Source organism: Podarcis liolepis, assembly GCF_965112155.1.
Source record: "Podarcis liolepis genome assembly, chromosome: 7".
Taxonomy (NCBI): Eukaryota; Metazoa; Chordata; class Lepidosauria; order Squamata; family Lacertidae; genus Podarcis; species Podarcis liolepis.
This window is the reverse complement of record NC_139561.1, coordinates 1,722,321-1,741,651: the sequence shown is the minus strand read 5'-3', so window position 1 is coordinate 1,741,651 and position 19,331 is coordinate 1,722,321. Positions and strand designations below refer to the sequence as shown.

Here is a 19,331-nt window from a genome sequence, read left to right as displayed (position 1 = left end):
GTTCCACTCCCACTGCAACCAGCACAGGAACCCTGCACTGTGCCCCACTGGGAATGTCTGCCTGCCTGCCAGTCCCCAATACAGAAGCAAAATATGAGGCACCCCCTTGTACTTGCAAGGCTCACCAAGACCTTTGGGCCTGTGGGCAGATTTGCAAAGCAGTCCAACTGTGACAGGAACCATGCAAACACACAGGCTGCCGCCACCATTTGCTGTGCTAGGAAAAATTCAAGACAGAAACTGAGGCAGCACAGACACAGAAAAAGTGCTTGTTTATTTCCTTAAAATCCATGAACATAGGACACCCAGGCACACGTGCGTGCGCGCGCGCACACACACACACACACACACACACACAGGTTTCTGATCCAACAGGCCTATTTCTGAAATCAGTGTAAAAAGGGAAGAGGTCCTCCTGTTCCAACAGCAAGAGTGCCAGGCAATTCAGAGGAGCTGGAACGTGTTCCCATTTCACTTGGATGGGCCAGTGATTTCCGTGGGATGAAGTAGGTGATTTGCATGGCAGAAATCAGGAGTTTCTCTCTTCTGGGGGTACATACTCCAAGTCTAAATGCTGGAAAATCTCTTCTTCAGAGGCAGCGGTCAAAAAAAATTTCTGAAGGGGGTTTAAAAGACACACACATAAACAAATTAACCAGAGGCTGAAATGATTTCCTCCACGTCCTACTTTCTCCCTACGCCCGTTAAGTAGGGCTCTGCAGACTCCATTCTGAAAAAAACAAAACCACCACAAAAATTTTGCACAAACTTTGTAAGCTGCACAAATTATGCATCTTAAAGAGATTGCATGCAAACACCCTTGTTTTGCAGAATTTGTGTCACTCCTGTCTCAGGAACTGTAAGAAAGGACAATGCTTCTACTTCGGACGCTTAATGGTAAAGGACTAGGATGTGGCAGCCCAGGAGTCCAACAGCCAGAGAGTCTTCTCCACCCCTCGCCTTGTCTGAGTGTGTAAGAAGTGCCTTCCTGGATCAGGCCAGGGGCCCACCTAGTCCAGCACCCTCTTCTCACAGGGCCAACCAGGCGCCTGTCTGAACCCCACTAGCAGGATCTGAGCACACGAGTCTGCCTCCCTCTAGTGGTCTCCAGAAGCATTGCTGCCACCGACCTCGGAGGCAGAGGGCAACCATCCCAGCTGGTGACATTTCACAAGCTGTTGAAAAGGCCTGGAAACCGGCCTTTTTGGAAAAAACAAATGGAAACTTCTGCAGCAATGCCAGTGTTGTCTCAGGAGACAATGGAGTGTGCCTCCAGGGGTGAAGTCAAGCTGCACTGAAGTGACCTCTGCAGGGCGCAAGCCTGGGCAGCCTGTCTGGAGGTCCTGGGCTGCCCAGACGGCAAGACCCCCCCCCCCCCGATGCCATCCAAAGGAAAGCAGAGCAAAACCTTTGGCACCAGCCGGAAGGAGGCGTCCAAGGCGCCACCCAACCCTCTTAGGGACTCCACTCCAGATCTGTGCAGGGTTCGCTCCTCAGCCTTTTCTTCTCCCAAAGATTTCCTGCAGGGCAGCAGGTACAGATTTTTCCTCAGGACTGACTCCTGAAAAATGGGGAGGGGTACCGTATTTTTCGCCCCATAAGACGCACCGGCCCATAAGACGCACCTAGATTTTTGGGGGGGAAATAAAGGAAAAAAATTTTATTTCCCCCCCAGGTGCGCTGCGCTACACCAGGAGCTTGGGGCGTGCGGAGCTCAGCGCGCCCCAAGCTTCTGCGTGCAGGCAAGGTCTCCGCTAGCGTGGGAGAGCCGGGCGCCTCTCCCAGGGCTAGCGGACTCCTGCGCTAATCCAGAAGCTTGGGGCAAGCTGAGGTCAGCGCGCCCCAAGCTTCTGCGTGCCGGCAAGCAGTCCGCTAGCCCTGGGAGAGCCGCGGGGCTCTCCCAGGGCTAGCGGATCGCTGCGCTATACCAGGAGCTTGGGGCGTGCTGAGCTCAGTGCGCCCCAAGCTTCTAGGTGCGCGCAAGCAGTCCGCTGCCGCCCCAAGCCTGGCGCACCCGGCAGGAGGTCCCACCGGGTGCGCCAGGCTTGGGGCGGCAGCGGACTGCTTGCGCACACCTAGAAGCTAGCAGTCCGCTGCCGCCCCAAGCCTGGCGCACCCGGTGGGACCTCCTGCCGGGTGCGCCAGGCTTGGGGCGGCAGCGGACTGCTAGCTTCTAGGTGCGCGCAAGCAGTCCGCTGCCGCCCCAAGCCTCGCGCACCCCCTGCCGGGTGCGCCAGGCTTGGGGCGGCAGCGGACTGCTTGCGCGCACCTAGAAGCTAGCAGTCCGCTGCCGCCCCAAGCCTGGCGCACCCGGTGGGACCTCCTGCCGGGTGCGCCAGGCTTGGGGCGGCAGCGGACTGCTTGCGCGCACCTAGAAGCTAGAAGTCCGCTGCCGCCCCAAGCCTCGCGCACCCGGTGGGACCTCCTGCCGGGTGCGCGAGGCTTGCAGACACTCGCCCGAAGCAGGGGGAGCCCTCCCGAGGGCTCCCCGTGCTTCGGGCGACAGGCTGCCGCCCCAAGCCTCGCGCACCCGGTGGGACCTCCTGCCGAGGGCGCGAGGCTTGCAGGCATTCGCCCCATAAGACGCACCCCCGATTTCCTCTTCATTTTTGGAGAGGAAAAAGTGCGTCTTATGGGGCGAAAAATACGGTAATTTTCCACAATCCCCGCTCACTGTCCCACCAGCTGATACCATGGGAAGGAAGGAAGGGTTTCAATTCTGCCTTTGCTGCAGAAACAGGCACTTGCAGCCAAAACGATTTAGCAGGGGCTACATCCTGCTCAGTTTGGCTGCATGCACCACTTCCCTACTGGGGACGGAAAGGCAAGCAGAAAGAAAGGTCCTTCTGCAAGCATCAGCAAAGCCCGAGGAGTCCCCTTGCAGAAGGCCCTTCCTCCTCGCTCCCTTCCCTCCCTGCCAGCGTAAGGGTGGGGGGAGAAATCAGAGGGGTGTTTTGCAAGCCAAGGCAAAGCACAAGATCCACTGCCTCTGCTCCTTTCTTTGGCCCTCCCCACCACTTTGGCAATCCCTGCACAAGCCTGTCAATCATGTGGCACCATGTGATTTGACAGACAGGTTGCCCCACCCACCTGTTGATGTTGGCCCATGAGGAAGGGCCACAAACAGAAGACCCCTGTTCTATAAAAGAGCCCCAAATGCCCCCCTCCCCAGTTCTATAAGGATAAACCAGGCGCAAAGCCACAGGCAACCCAGGTGGAAAGACCCTTCCTTCTTTGATGCTCCTCTGTCAAAAGCCGTGTACCTGCTCCAGGTGATAAAGGGCATGATTGTTGAGAGCCATCTTCTTCTCGTGCTTGGAGTAGCGCCTGAGGTCGCGCTCAAAATTCTGGGACGTAGCCAAGGGGAGAGAAGAAAGGAGATGGGTTGCTAAGGCAGTCCCTGCCAAACGGATTGCATGAGAATTCCATTCATTCTGTAATTAAAGGCTCTTAAACCTGAAGCACATACCCACCTAAAGTGTGTCTGCAGGGTCTCTGAAAGATTAACTGTTCTCACCTCCTTTTAATTCACATCTGCTTTATGTGGAGAGCATGCAATTCTACCAGATCTCTTGCAACCAGTGGCAAGTGGACTACACAGTCCCTTTACGATGTAAAGATTACCCAGAATTAGGGAGAAATGTTACGTATCTAGGAGCCTTTTGGCTAAACAGTGGGGTATAAATGCCTTGTATAAAATGCTAAGAAATGGCTCCCTAAAGCAGGAGGTGGCGATTCCAATGCCGTTCCTAGTGCTGGCCTGAGACACTTACTAACTGCTGTAAGGATTCTTTCCAGTGTGTTATGGCCTTCCAAGTTTTGAAAAAGAAAGGAAGATGCAAATTGAAATACAGAACCAGGATCCATGATGGAAAACTCCAATCCCAGGCAAGATACCTGTTGAACTCACCTTTGAGCCTGTCCAGCCAAGCAAAGCAAATGGAAACTGACTGAAGGGAGTCACAACCAAGTCCACCCTCACAGCTTTCCAGAAACTGGACACTCCAGAACCTGTCACTGCACCACCAGGCTTCTGAGCCCCGGCACCGATCTGAACACCCCCAGGAAGGTGAAGGCGGAAAATGGAGAGACATCGTTCAAAATGGTCCATTGCACTTGCACTGCTGCTGCTCCACAGCTCCGGGTCTTCAAGAGCCTGGAAAGTGTTTCTCCGGCTGCTGTGATAGAGCAAGAAGCCCTAGGAAGACAGGGCAGCAGAATGCAAAACTCACACCACTCAGCATTTCTACGGCCAAGGGTTTTCTGAACACCTGATGGCCGAGGGAGGTATCTCACTTGCACCTAGAAAAGGTGCAGAAATAGGCTTTCGTGTTGCAGAAGACCCCACACCCTACGCATTCCAGGGGGTCCCTCCCAACTCTACAATTCTGTGATTCTATGCTCCTGCTGAAGCTTCTGATCTGGACACACATGGTCATGCTCAGAACAATGACTCCTGCAGAAATGCAACAAGCAGCCTCCTGGGTTGGCAATGCACAACGGAATCGCCCACCCACTCCACCAACAGTGTGGAAGCTGATAGGAATAAGGGAATGCTGGAGCAACAGAACCTGCAGAGATGCAAGGGGCCGGCTCCTATGTAGGTGGGCCCTTAGCGCTCACAGCAGCCGTCAATCCCTTAATTTCCCCACTCCCACGCAGCCTCCCATACAGTTTGGGAATTGCCAATATCAAGCCTTTAGGACAGGCATGGGGGAAGCTGCGACCCTCCAGATGCTGTCAGACACCAGCTCCCAGCCAGCATGGCCAATGGTTTGGGATGATGGGAGTTGTGATCTAGAGGGTCACTGTGCTACCTCTGCTTTGAGAGTGTCTGAAATGTTCCATGTACCGCTTTCCCAGTAATCCTTATGATTCCCCACCATATTCCCCCCTGGGCTACCCAACTCTGCTCCAACCTGCTTATCCAGCCAGCTGATGACTTTCTTCAGCAGTCCCACTTCTTGGCCTTCCGTAGGGTGTGTGAGAAGCAAGTCAACATCATGGCCAGTTTGTTTCCCTCTGTAAGGGTAGACATAGCAGGAATCACTGAGTCACGGGAAGGCAGGCAGAAGGAAGCCGCCTCTCTCACGGGAGGAAGCCCCTGCAAAACAGGCTGTGCTCTCTTGTTCCGTCCAGTCCAGCTCTGGACAATGACTCCAGTTTATTTTCTTGCTGTGCGCATCACCTAAGCCTAGACTTAATCCAAGTCAGAACTAGCCTGGTTTGCTCATTGCCATGTGGCAAATCTTTGCTATTTAATGGATATGTTTACATGTCACCCTAAGACACAGCTTGATGCCATGGGAAGGAGCGCTGGGAGCCTCTTTGCTCGCTCTTCTGCTCCTGGGCGGCTTGGAGAGATATGGAAGCTTCGGCTTTTGTTTAACCATAGGCTCACTGTGCCAGTGTTTCTCAAACTTCAGTCTCCAGCTGTTGTTGGACTACAACTCCTATTATTCCTAGCTAGCACAAGCAGGGATGGTCAGGGATGATGGGAGTTGTAGTCCAACAACACAGGTCAACTTCAAACCATGGGCTGTCATTCAAGTATGTTTTGCTCACAGTAGACCCATTTGAACTAATAGACCTAGCTTAGTCACGGTCATGAATTTAAGTGAGTTTATTCTGAGTAAAACTTATAGGAATACCACCCAAAGTTAGCAGGTCTGGCTTGTTTAAAATAAATCGCTGTCAAGTTGTCTAGCTGGACCCTGAAGTGTGACTAAATCGCAAGCTGATCTCCTCCTCCTGGACGTGTGGGAAGCAGGAGGCAGCGTGGAAATGGAAGGCTTCCTGCGGTGCATCAACATCACACTGAACTATTATTTAGGACATGCAAAGGCAGCCAGTGTGAGAACAAAAGCAGGTCTGCTTTGCTGGGTTAAATAAATGCTCAACTGAATAAAACGTGATTGCACATCTTCCTCTTTCTGCACACCCCATCTACCTGCTGGCCTCCAAGGAAGAATGGCAGAGGAGGACTTACGCCTGTGTTCCTTTCTTCATCGGAATGTGAAAGTTGTACTTTGTGCCAGTCTCCCCTGGCCCACTGCAAACATCATTTCCTGAATTGTTCCTCATGAGAAGCAAAGGCAAGGCATATCTATGCTACAGACAACCAGTCCTAGCCTCTCTCAAGATGCCCAGGAAGGACCATCATTTTGAGAGCATGCTTGAAATATCTGCGATAGATCCCTATCCTGCTTTACTGGGCAATTTCCAGAGTTCCCTGCAATGTGGCATTTATAAGCAGATTCTGAAAGTGCCTTATGCTCTACCAGAGGGGCGAATGAGTACTGCAGGAGGAAGTACCTCCTGGGAATCAGAAGAACCAAGCTTGGCACATTCTTGGCACAGGAATTCCAGCATGTTTGTCAAGAGCCCATCATCACCTTCTAAAGCCACCAGCCAACGTCACAGAAGCCCCAGGCAAGCACTGCCCCACTGCGTCTCGCACCACCTGGCTAATGGCCTCTGCGTCAGAGCGCTCCACTGGGGTGTTGAGGTCGTCATAATGAAGGAGCCCTGCGGGGAAAAGAAACCCACCACCAGGTGTGTTCAGGAGCCCCTCAGCACTTGAGGACGAAAAAGCAAGGAGACAGGAAGGCAGCAGATTTCTGTCCATCCACTACAGATAAGGAAAGGAGCACAACACAATGGCAGAGCTGCTGCGCTGCGTGCAGAACATCCCAGGGAGGGCAGGGAAGGTCCTGTCGGAACCTCTTGGAGTCACTGCCAGTCAGTGCAGACAATACTGAGCTAGATAGACCAAGGGATCAGACTCTGACATGGTATAAGGCACGGTGTTCTGGGCTCTTGCAACTTCTTGCTTCTGCCCTGGAGGCAAGAGCCCACGCCAGTGCTGGGCAGAGGATCCAAGGCAGCCGCAAAGCAGGCACATCTGTGACTCTCCACAAAGTACTCAAGCCAGAACTAGAGCTAGGCATCTGACAGCTCAAATAATGGCAAATTAATCTTACAATAATAAAATATATATTTTTTCTTCTGGTTTGATACTTTTGCTAATTAACAAAAACTAGATGAGTGTTATTTTGTGAAATAACAACTGGTATGCAATGCTAGGCATACCCAGGAGACCCACTGAAATTAATTATTGCAACTAACTTCAGTCTATTCATTTCAATGGACCTACTCAGAGTAAAATTTAGTTGGCTACAACCCAAAGAGATTTAATTGTTTAAAAATTGACAAGTTATTATACCACTTTTCAGTAATTTCAATTTTCTGTGAAAACTTATGATTCACTGATAATATATATTTGGCATCTAAAGTGGAACAGGATCAGCTCCAGTTACCTTTTTCTAAAAATAAAATAAAATAAATGAAAATAGAAAAAGCAACTATAGCTATTAAACCACAAAGTCAGTTTCTAAAGCCTGGGTCAAAAATGCATATATAAATAATGTGGATCTTTATGTTAGAGTGCTTATTATATGTTAAAATATTCAAACTATGAATACTTTAGGGCAAAATGTGTACCCTTACCTCGCTTTAACCCCCAAGTCCCTCTTCTTACTGCATGGATACTTACCAACTTCCTGTTCCTTGCTCAGCTTTGCTCGATGTGCCTGCAGGTCGGCCAGCGTCCTCAGTCCTTCCTGATACCACCGGCTGGCCGTCTTCACCCCAACCCCAAAGATCTTTGTGAAAACCTGCCGAGTGAAAGTTTGTTGATGAAAGGATTCTGGAGCAAATTCAAGGGCATCTATTCCGTTCAATGCACAGGGCAAAGGCCTAAGGATGTGCCTTAGCATTGCCCTGCCATGTACAAAGAGACTTGCATTGTGGTAGCACCTCCTCTGGCTGCTAGCTGACTGACGCCGACTTGTGACAGGGCCTTCTCAGTGGTGGCTCCATGTTTGTGCAATGCGCACCCTGCTGTATCTCCCTCATTGCTATCTTTCAGAAATTTAAAAATATTCCCATTTACCGAGGCACTTGATGGCTGATACTGGTTATGACAACCATGTCATTAATAACTGTGAGGATTGATTTAAATGTTTTTAGATGGCCTAGATGGGTTCATCACTGACTGAGGTTTTTCAGGAACAACTTGCTTTCTTAATGCTGGCCATTGACTACGACAATAAAGATTTGATTTGATTTGTGAAGAGCCTGCAGGATCAGGCCCAAGGCCAGCCAGCCTAACATCCTGTTCTCACAGTGGCCAACCAAATGTCTATGGAAATCCAAAAAGCAGGGCCTGAGCACAACAGCACTCTTCCCACCACAGGGAACGTTTCCTCTCTACTCTCACATAACTGAGACAGACAAAGCCCTGATCCAGGGGCACAGAACACGTGCCCAAGGGCCACTGCATGTTCCCCAATACCCACCCATAACCACTAGGCCAGTGATTGCTAACCTATGGCCTCCCAGATGTCAGTGGACTACAAATCCCATCATCCCTAACCACAGGGCCATACTGGCTGGCAGGAGCTCTAGGCCAACATCCTCTGGTGGGCCACAGGTTACCCACACCAGGCCAAAAGCCATTCAGTAACAGCCATCGCACCTTCATTGCCTGGTATCTCTCAGAATGCTTGACTCGCTCCACCTCCGCAGACGCGCCGTCTTCCAGCACCTCCTGGTCAGGGGAGACAAAGGCAAAGCTGTCTCAGCCATGACGGTCCCCATCCACAGAACTGCTAAAAGATGCACGGAGCTCTGACACTCTGGAAGAGAGCAGGGCTCAGTTGCAGTGCCCAGGTTGGCGTGTGGAAGGTTCCACTCCAGAGACTTCTGGTTAAAAGAAGGAGATTGGGATTGGGCAGGAGTTGATGGGAAAGATGGACCTCTTTCTGCTCAAGACATCAGAAGAGACATTATTCAAAGAATAATGAACTACCAGCTGCAACTCAAGGTGAAATATACCAGTATTGTGTCTAGGAAAAAGATTATCCAAAGACCTGTGTCCTGGTAATGGCAAAAACTAGTTGCTGTCGCAGGCTAAACTACGGTGCTTCCTGGAGGTGTACAACGGCATCAGAACAGACACTATTTCGGCTCCGTCAGGGCTGGGATAACCTTCCCTGCCACTCCGGGAGGTCTGCATTCCTTTAGGGAACAGGGGCGGAGTAGAAGTGGAGAGGTTTTATCAGCCTGAAGGTCACATTTCCTTCTGGGTGCAAAGTCAGCAAGGAAACCTTCTGGTGGCATGTAGAGCGTGGCAGAAGAGAGAAGCCAAGGCTGTGGAGGAAAGAGAGGAAGATTCAGGGAGCGCCATCACCTGGATGATTCTCCTGGAGTGCTCTCCTAGGCAGGGAAGGGAGCGCAGCTCCTGCACTCTTCTGACTGTCCAGGGTAAGGACTTGAGGACAGAGGCAGCCCTGCAGAAGGCCAGGCTGCGGGCTTCGCTGCCGCAAAAGTGTGCCTCCTCTGCCATCGTTTGCAGACCTTCCTGTCAAGGGAAAGGCAATTAAGGATCATTCTCAAAGGGGGCTCCCTGGCAAAAGCAAGTTCAAACACTCAAAAGAGGATCTGACCATCTCACCAACTGCATATGCAGAGTATCCTGCTTCTGAATGCAGCCGCATATTCATCAAGGCAGACTCTCCCCGCCTGGGTAAAGCCAGCACATCAGGGAGAAGGACAGAGCAGAAGGGTTTGCCCTGACCTGCTAGCTTTGAACACAGCGATACTCTGACTTAGGGTTGCCATCTTTACCATTCCTGTGCCCCCAACAACAGCCTGACATGCAAAAGGTTTAGCACCTGACCCTTACCCAACCACTTATTTCTGAACAGAATTGATACCCTCGGCCCAGTATACCTGAAGGGGCATCTCCACTCCCATCATTCAGCATGGACATTGAGGTCCAGCTCCGAGGGTCTTCTGGCTGTTCCCTCATTTCAAGAAGTGAGGTTACAGGGGACCAGGCAGAGGGCCTTCTCGGTAGGGGCACCCTCCCCGTGGAATGCCCTCCCATCAGATATCAAGGAGATAAAGAACTACTCAACCTTTAGAAGACATCTGAAGGCAGCCCTGGAAAGGGAAGTTTTTAATGTGTGATGTTCTGTTGTGTTTTTATATTATGTTGGAAGCTGCCCAGAGTGGCTGGGGCAAGCTAGTCAGATGGTCGGGGTACAAATAATAAAATTATTACTATTACTCCCTTTTTAAGACACATGCCACTTCAAGACAAGTTTTTTTAAAAAATACATAAACAAATCAGCAACACACACAATAAGCAGAAGCATTGGAAAAAATTCAAAGGTGATTTAAAAACAGGCAGAGGGGGAGGTAGATGCAAGATTTGCTGTTTGCCTCCGCCCTAGGAAACTCTTCACCTGTTTTGTGGCTGTCAGGCTGCTTGTCAAGGCTGGTAAAGTGGTGGAACCATTATTTCTATCCTGGGGGTGTCCTCAATACCTGAGCTATGCAATTTAGTGAGGTTGCACCATATGGCCTCCTCAGTGTTTGAGCTGGGTAAGCAAGGAAGAAATCCAGAGCTTCTCTCATATTATGATTTGCCATGTTTAGGTTGAGCTGCTTTTCTTCCATCCCTTATTGTTCATCCATTCCAATGGGCTCAAAATGTTTTCCATGTGCCTCTGGTTTCCTGTTTCTGCATTTATCTGCAATAATTTTTGTAAGTATTAAATAATATGCCACGAGTGAGGAAGACACTGTTTAATGTCTGGACAAAATACAAAGATTTATTAGAGAGTAAGACCCCAAGGTGGTTGTCACCAATGGAAGCTAAGGCTCAGAAAAGACTCAATATGGAGGCCAACTGGCCAAAGTATTGGGAGATAGTAGAAGAAGATGGAGACACTTGGAGATTGCAGAGTTTTGAGAAATTAAAGGGCAAGGTGCGAGACTGGTTACATTATGGTCAGATCAGGGAGGCCTTTAAGGTTGATAAAAAAATAGGCTTCCAGGTGGAAAAATCGAAACTAGAAACAGAACTGTTAGAACCAAAAACCAAGGTACTTTCAAGAATGTATAACTTGCTGTTAAAATGGAACACTCAGGATGAAACGGTTAAATCAGCAATGATAAAATGGGCGCAAGACATTGGTTATAATATTATGTTTGCTGACTGGGAACGGTTATGGACCACTGGTGTGAAATTTACGGCATGTAATGCCCTGAAAGAAAATATTATGAAAATGATATACAGGTGGTACATGACCCCAGTCAAGCTTGCAAAAATATACCATTTGCCAGACAATAAGTGTTGGAAATGTAAAGAAACTGAGGGAACATTCTTTCACCTTTGGTGGACGTGCCCCAAGGTTAAGGCTTTCTGGGAAATGATCTATAATGAACTGAAAAAGGTATTTAAATATACCTTCACTAAGAAACCAGAGGCCTTCCTTTTGGGCATTGTTGGCCAAATGGTGTTAAAGAAGGACAGAACTTTCTTTATGTATGCAGTAACAGCAGCAAGAATACTCATCGCAAAATATTGGAAGACACAAGATTTGCCCACTCTGGAAGAATGGCAGATGCAACTGATAGACTACATGGAACTGGCAGAAATGACTGGCAGAATCCGAGACCTGGGAGAAGAGACAGTGGAAGAGGACTGGAAGAAATTTAAGGACTATTTGCAAAAGTATTGTAAATTGTATGAATGCTAGAATGATGCAGGATAGAAAGATAACATGGCATTAGTGACTTAGCTGAAAGGAGCATGAAAATAACTGAATTATAAGAACAAAGGTGAAATTTGAATAATATTATGTCAAGCTTAAATACTTAAATATTTGATAACAAAGGGTAAAATTGGAGACATAATAGTTGAAACGTACAATTTAAAACAAGTTTTGAGAGAAGGTGAAGTATTGCTGAACAAGATTTTGTAAATGGGAACACAGAAAAGGGAGATGTGAGGGAGTCAGAAAAGAGGGTCATGGAAATTTGGCTTATGAAATCGAACTATTTTTTATGTCTTTTATATGATTTTTTGTCTGTTGTCCTTTCTTTTTTCTTGTATGTATCTTCTCATTTTGGTGATGGTGTCTTTTATTTTTTATTGTTTTTGGGTTGTGTATGTGTATGGTGTTATATTGTTTAAAACCTTTAATAAATATTTTAAATAAATAAATAAACAAACAAACAAACAAATAAATAAATAATATGCCACGAGTGTGACGGAGACACTCTCTGTCCCTGCAGCCTTGTTCTCTGCTCAATCACTCCAAGGGGATGCCCAAACTATTCCTGTCCCCAGAAACAGATTATTACCGTGAGCGTCTGGTTCCTGTGCGCCAGCAGAGTTCGGCGCTGGCAAGCATAAACTGGCACCTGGCACCTGGCCCCCAGCGTCTCTGCATGGGCAGCCACCTGAAAGACAGAACATTTAGCTCCCCTGCATTGAAGGGCTAAAGTCAGTAACTAAAAATAGTTTTTAAACTTTACATCCTCCTTCTGTATAAGTGTCAGTTCCCCAAACACTTTCTCTTAGTCACACTCTAGTAGTGTCACAACAGAGCACAAGCAAGAAACGGGGGGGGGGGGGGGAGGGGAGGAAGAGAGAAATTGGGAAACTGTGTTTGCGGAGAGAGAAACAGAGAAATTGCATTAGAGAGGCACCCTCCACCCTGTTTTTCTGGTAAGGAATTACTAATTGCACAAAAAATGACAGTACTCAAGCCACCCCTAGGCCACATTCATTTAAAGTGCTATAATACTGCCTTAAACAACCATGGCTTCCCCCCAAATAATTCTGAGAGCTGTGGTTAAGGGTGCCAGGAGTTGTCACGAGTTTCCCTGGAAAGAGGGATTGATTGTTAAACCACTCTGGGAATGGGGCTGGGCAGACTTTGTCTACCTCCCTGTTTAACTTACAGATCACCCCCCCAAAAAAAAAACACCACACAGCTATTCTAGACAAACGCCGTTAAGAGCAAGTGTTAAAGCATGCAGGGCCTTGCCTGACCCTGTTCCTCTGCGGGACTCACAAGGAAATGTTGCAGTAGAGAGAGCTCCTGTTCAGGGTTGCCATCAGCCAGCCCTATCACTATGGGTTTGGGGGATTAGCCTGTCATGACATCCATGGGTCCCTTCCAGACCTGTTCCTTGGCTGGCCTCCTCAGCACCTCAAAGAAGAGATGGGTTGCCATAGTGACAACTGAAGAGGCTTCCAGCAGAGGGGAGGCGTTTCCCCCCCCCCCACCTGGCTGGGTGGTCATCCTACAAAGGAGAACAAAAGGCCAGGGGGAGTTAGTTTTGGGTGTCTCAGTTTTGGCTGATGCTGGAGACCCAGAGGCAAGCCTGCCTGCCCTGAGCTTGACTCAAAGTTATGACTGGGAGCCCCCCTGGACCCAATAGGAAAAAAGCATCACCAGTTGGAGTTTTCATGCTGTGAACCCCTCCATCCTTTGCTCAGGTTCCATATATGGGTAAATAAAGGCACGTAGCCTAAGGACACCACCGTCTCCATCAACCTACATTCATAGAGTTGTAAACTTGGAAGGGACCATGAGGGTCATCTAGTCCAACCCCCCGCAATGCAGGAATCTTTTGCCCAGCGTGGGGCTCGAACCTACAACCCCGGGATTAAGGGCCTCATACTCTACCAAACCCAGGGAAGCGCTGGCACCCATGGAGTGTCTTGCCTCTCAGAGATTGCAGCGCACACAACAAAACTCAAGTCTTCACAGGCAGGTTTGATGGGGGGGGGGGGTTGCTCTCCTAGGTGACTTTTTCCTAAATACCATTTGTACTCCTCTATACTTCGGGACCCCCCCCACACCCTGCCAGGTATGCTGAGAACCCCACCTCCAACTTCTCAGCAGTCCTGTTGTGACTACACAGTCACTGGGACTCAGCATCTGACTGACAGGAGCAGGGCGGGTTTATTGTTGTGAGGTGCACTGGGGGCCTAGAAAGGCGTTACCATGTAGGCCAAGGATTTGAGAATGGTATGAGTGGAATATATTCTGAACAAAAGGCTAAGTTAATTGTAAATAATGTGGTTACGGAAGAATTTAAAATTGAAAAAGGGACACGACAGGGGTGCCCAATTTCCCCATTGCTTTTTATATCGGTCCTAGAGGTTTTGCTGAACATGATTAGAAGGGACCAGCAGGTTAAATGGGTACAGGTCGGAGCTAAACAGTATAAATTGAGAGCATTTGTGGATGACTTGGTACTCACATTACAAGAGCCAGACACTAGCACTAAAAGAGTTTTAGAATTAATTCAAGAGTTTGGTCAAGTTGCAGGATTTAAACTGAATAAATTGAAAACTAAGGTATTAGAGAAAAATTTAACAGCTACTGAAAGGGAGAGGTTCCAGAATGAAACAGGCTTAACTGTGGTTAAGAAAGTGAAATACTTGGGGATTAATATGACAGCTAAAAATGTGAATTTATTTAAAGACAATTATGAGAAATGCTGGACAGAAGTAAAAAAGGATTTAGAAATATGGTCAAATTTGAAGCTTTCACTGTTAGGCCGTATTGCTGTGATCAAAATGAATGTATTGCCTAGAATGTTATTTTTGTTTCAAACATTACAAATTGTGGACAAGATGGATTGTTTCAAGAAGTGGCAGAAAGATATTTCGAAATTTGTCTGGCAGGGCAAGAAACCCAGAATAAAATTTAAGATTTTAACTGATGCAAAAGAAAGGGGGATTTGCCCTGCCAGACTTTAAACTTTACTATGAATCAGCAGCTTTCTGCTGGTTGAAAGATTGGCTGCTTCTTGAGAACACAGACATTTTGGATTTGGAAGGTTTTAACAATATTTTTGGGTGGCATGCATATTTATGGTACTACAAGGTTAAAGCTCATAAAGCTTTTAAAAATCATATTGTCAGGAAAGCTTTATATAATGTCTGGATTAAATATAAAGATTTGTTGGAAAATAAAACCCCAAGGTGGTTGTCACCAATGGAAGCAAAGGCTGTGAAAAAACTCAATATGGAGGTCAAATGGCCGAAATATTGGAAAATTTTGGAACAAGAGGGAGATAAACTGAAATTGCAGAGTTTTGAGAAATTAAAAGACGAAGTGTGAGATTGGCTCCATTATTATCAAATAATGGAGGTTTACAAGTTGGACAGGAAAATTGGCTTCCAGGTGGAAAAATCAAAACTAGAAACAGAACTGATAGAACCCAATACTAAGAACTTGTCAAGAATGTATAACTTGCTGTTGAAATGGAATACACAAGATGAAACAGTGAAATCAGCTATGATAAAGTGGGCACAAGATATTGGTCATAACATTATGTTTGCTGACTGGGAACAGTTGTAGACCACCGGTATGAAATTTACGGCATGTAATGCCTTAAAGGAAAATATTATGAAAATGATTTATAGGTGGTACATGACCCCAGTCAAGCTTGCAAAAAATTACCACTTGCCAGATAACAAATGTTGGAAATGTAAAGAAACTGAAGGTACTTTTTTTCACCTTTGGTGGACATGCCCAAAGATTAAGGCTTTCTGGGAGATGATATATAATGAAATGAAAAAGATATTTAAGTATACCTTTCTTAAGAAGCCAGAGGCCTTTCTCCTGGGCATTGTCGGCCAATTGGTGCCAAAGAAAGACAGAACATTCTTTATGTATGCTACAACAGCAGCAAGAATACTCATCGCAAAGTATTGGAAGACACAAGATCTACCCACCTTGGAAGAATGGCAGATGAAGGTGATAGACTATATGGGATTGGCAGAAATGACTGGCAGAATCCGAGACCAGGGAAAAGAGACGGCGGAAGAAGATTGGAAGAAATTCAAGAATTATCTTAAGAAATATTGCAAAATTAATGAGTGCTAGAATGATGTGGTTTTAGAAATTAAGTGGAGTACAGCTGTAAAGATTAAGTTAAAAGAAAAGAAAGGTTGACAATTGGATAAAATTAAGGGTGAGGATTTGCTGAACATAATATTTGAAATGGGAATGCAGAAAGGAGAGGTATGAGGTCGGTGAAGTAAGTTTTAAGAAAATAAGGTTTTGAAATTATACTTGTTTTTCTTTTTGTTTGTTTGTATTGTTGTGTTTGATAAAATTTGTAAAACTTTAATAATTTTTTTTTTTAAAAAAAGAAAGGCGTTACCGTAAGTAATCAATACAGTGGAACCTCGTTACGCACCGTCCTCCTTATGTATGCTTCGGATTACGAGCTCTGCTAACCTGGAAGTAGATGCTCCTGGTTGCGAACTTTGCCCCAGGATGTGAGCGGAAGTCGCGCACCAGCAGCGGGAGGAGCCATTAGCGAAAGCGCTCCTCATGTTAAAAGCAGTTTTGGGTTACAAACAGACCTCGGGATTGAATTAAGTCTGCAACCGGAGGTACCACTGTAAAGCTTACAATGGCAATCACGGTGTGCCTGCACCTGGCTGGAACCCAGGACAAGGCTCTGCAAGGCTCCTTCCTCACCTGGAGACGGTGCCTGGGCTCAATCTCCGCAGGCCGCCCAGCACTCATGCTCTCTGTGAACCAGCTGGTGTTGAGCAGCGCTGGGCAGCCACCCAAGACATCGATGCCGCGGCTCCCGTTCTTCAGCAGCCACTCAACCACCTCATCTCCAGAGTTGCCCTCTGACACCACGTGGGTAACTCTGTCACTGGAAGCACCACATGGAGGGGGGAGGAAGGGGGAAAGAAGACTCTGAGCAACATCGTTGTGCAAACCCAGCCCAGTCAATCCAGCCCAGGAAGCAGAGGCCCCCTCCAGACTGCAGCGGCGTAGCTGGCCGCTCGGGTGCCGGGTGCGTCGCAGGTGTCCTGAAGCTGGGCGCGGGGCATGGGGGTGGGGCAAGCTGCGTGGAACCTCTCCGCTGCCTTCCCCCTCAGCTGTAGGGAGGCAAGTGCCGGCCCTGGCAATGTGGTGCCCAGTGCCAGATGCATCTTGCTACGTTTGTTGACTGAACTAAAAAGTTTCGTGAGCTCATTTTTTAAAAAAAAATCATATTTTTATCATTTTGTCACCCCCTTCAATGATGTCACCCGGGGCAGTCCGCACCTCTTCCTCCACCACTGCCGGACTGCAGACTTCGGGGGGGGGGCAGGGGTGTCCTGCAACATGTCACTGTCCTAGAAGGGCCATTCACACATCACTCCACTTTATCGGGTGTTTGGCCTCTTCATGCTACCACGTTATTGCTCTTTGGAGCGCTACTCTTGCACCATAGCAGAACAAAATGTGCCCAGGAAATTTGTGGCCTGAAAATCCAGGATGGGCTGCCCCCTTTTACCTCTTCCTTCTTCAGAGGGAGAGCCTGGCCCACCTCCTTTGTTACCTGTTGGCATCCTCCACGCAGAAACCCCTTTGGCGGGCCAGAGTGGTAAGGAAAGCCTTGCGCGTGGCTCCCATCCTCTTCTCCACCAGGCACAGCACCACTTTGGGGAAGCGCACAGGATGCGCCAGGGGAGCTGGTGGGCCGGGCAGGTGCAAGCGCTGCTTCTTCTTCTTCACTGGAAACTGCGACATCATTGGCTTAGCGAAGGAAGGCCCTTCCCCAAAAGAAAGAAAGCAGTCAAGATCGAGAGACCGGGGCAAAGAGGGCAGGGGCCTCCTCTGCTCTATTTGCAGTGCCTGCTAGAATGTTTAAACAAGCCTATCCAGACGCTAAGAAAGCTGAGGTAATTTTAATCTGCTTTAGTATTTCATCTTTTGTATATTTTCTTTTCCTTTTTAGATTTTTTTAATTAAATTCGTATTCTGCCCATTTGAAGATCTCAGGGAGGTTCACAGATTGTTTTAAAGTAGGGTTGTAATTTTTCTGGATTTTACTATTTTTTCTTTTGTAAACAGCTCTGAGGTTTTTATGAACAGGCAGTGTATAAATTTTATGAAATAAGATATAATAGATATTAAATAAATAAAATGCAGGGAGAGGAATTATTTTGACAGGCCAACCTTCTATCAACAAAATAGTAGTTAAAAATGGAATCCCTGCCATATAGTATTTAATCTAACGGTTATGTCAAAAGAAGCCTCTCACCTGCCTGCACAATATGTAGTCCCAGCTGTCCAGCAAGAGGACAAGAGAAACCCTAATTTTCCTGCTGGAGCAAGTTTGCAAAACGGATATGCTCAGGATGGCAGCTTTCCTATCCATGAAAAGCAGGGGGAACTGTACAAAAGGGCAGAGCAGTAGGCCGCAACCCTAGACACTCTTTCCTACAAGTACTGTAAGACCTATCAGACTCAATGGGGGTTTACTTCTGAGTAGACAGGTATAGTGTTGCTCTTTTGGGCTGCCAGTCAGAAGAGACAACTCTGGACTAGGGAGACGAATAGTGTCACATCGCATAATGCCATTTCCTATGTTCCCAGTGAAGAATAAGATTCATATACGCCAGGCGTATATTGCTTTTTACCTGCCTTTCTCTTGCATCTTGAATAGTAGTCTTAGCTAAAACTTTTTACCTCTTAGAATGTTGCTGGAGATAGTTAAGCAGAGGAAGCTTTTCCTTGCAACTGAAACCCGAGTCTCAGGCTGCTGCCAAGAGATGAAGAGCAGAGGCAGTAAGGAAAACACAGCAATGTCCTATCCAAGACTCGGCAAAGGAATTGAGCATGATTCTGCAGCAGAGTTCTGCCCTTCCTAACACACTCCTCACGCAGAGTCTGTGTCTGGCTGGAAGATGTTCCTGAATGCCCAGGGATGGAGAAGGGTGTGTCAGGGAGGAGGCGGGTCTTTCTGTACAAAGGGAAACGCCCAAGATTCGTTGCTCCACCCACTATTATGGTCCCGCCCACCACTGGCCCCGGGCCCAGAAGGTGGCCCCTGGGCCCTCGAGGAAGCCAAGATGGGGATGGGGGCCAGTGGGCAGTTCCTGGAAGGACCTCATGGAGGGCAAGGAGAACCCACGCTCAGCCGGAGAATTATTGCATTCACTCGCTTTTAGTTATTTCATAAAGTTTAGATACTGCTTGAATAAAGTGGCTTACAAAAAGAATAAAACCATCAGTCAAAACAGGCACAGGATGCAGAAACACTGGAAAACAATTTAAGATCAATGAAAAGCTAAAAACAGATTAAAATAATATCAACATTCTACATATCTGGGCAGGCTTGTCGAGCAAAGGCTCCTGCCCAACGTCACCCTGTTCCAGGCGGTGGGTGCTGCTGCCCCTCCAAAAGATGCGCGGATCCAGCGAGCGAGCGCATCCCCACGAGCCTCCGCGGCCTGGCTCTCCCCCTCCCGGTTCATCCGCGCCAGGTGAGCTCGGCGGGCCGGGAGCGCGGAGCGGCCAAGGGGGCAGCGGGAGTCCCGGGAGCCCAGGGGGACTCACCAGGCGCGAGGTCCGGCGGCAGCGCGGCGCAGCTCGGCTTCCCGGCTCCTGCGCGCCCGCGGATCCTCCCGCCCCCTTCCGGCAAAGCTTCCGCGG

General features: G+C 48.1%; 1 protein-coding gene across 3 annotated transcripts; it reads right to left on the bottom strand.

Annotated features, from left to right (window-relative positions):
- Nucleotides 1-241: 241 nt before the first annotated feature.
- Nucleotides 242-19,305, bottom strand: POLM (DNA polymerase mu). Of its 3 annotated transcripts, none has more exons than XM_083514295.1 (12): nucleotides 19,232-19,305; nucleotides 17,233-17,446; nucleotides 16,371-16,557; nucleotides 12,220-12,318; nucleotides 9,254-9,424; nucleotides 8,540-8,611; nucleotides 7,556-7,676; nucleotides 6,396-6,528; nucleotides 4,920-5,022; nucleotides 3,911-4,198; nucleotides 3,264-3,347; nucleotides 242-616 (listed from the first exon to the last, which is right to left on the bottom strand). In XM_083514295.1, the coding sequence occupies exons 2-12, from the start codon at nucleotides 17,424-17,426 to the stop codon at nucleotides 530-532; spliced, it is 1,539 nt and encodes a 512-aa protein (XP_083370421.1). In that variant the 5' UTR covers nucleotides 17,427-17,446; nucleotides 19,232-19,305; the 3' UTR covers nucleotides 242-529. The 3 variants fall into 3 exon arrangements, with proteins under 3 accessions (XP_083370421.1, XP_083370422.1, XP_083370423.1); XM_083514296.1 differs by lacking the exon at nucleotides 19,232-19,305 and adding an exon at nucleotides 18,317-18,597; XM_083514297.1 differs by lacking the exons at nucleotides 8,540-8,611; nucleotides 19,232-19,305 and having other exon boundaries at nucleotides 17,233-18,597.
- Between the last annotated feature and the right edge of the window lie 26 nt (nucleotides 19,306-19,331).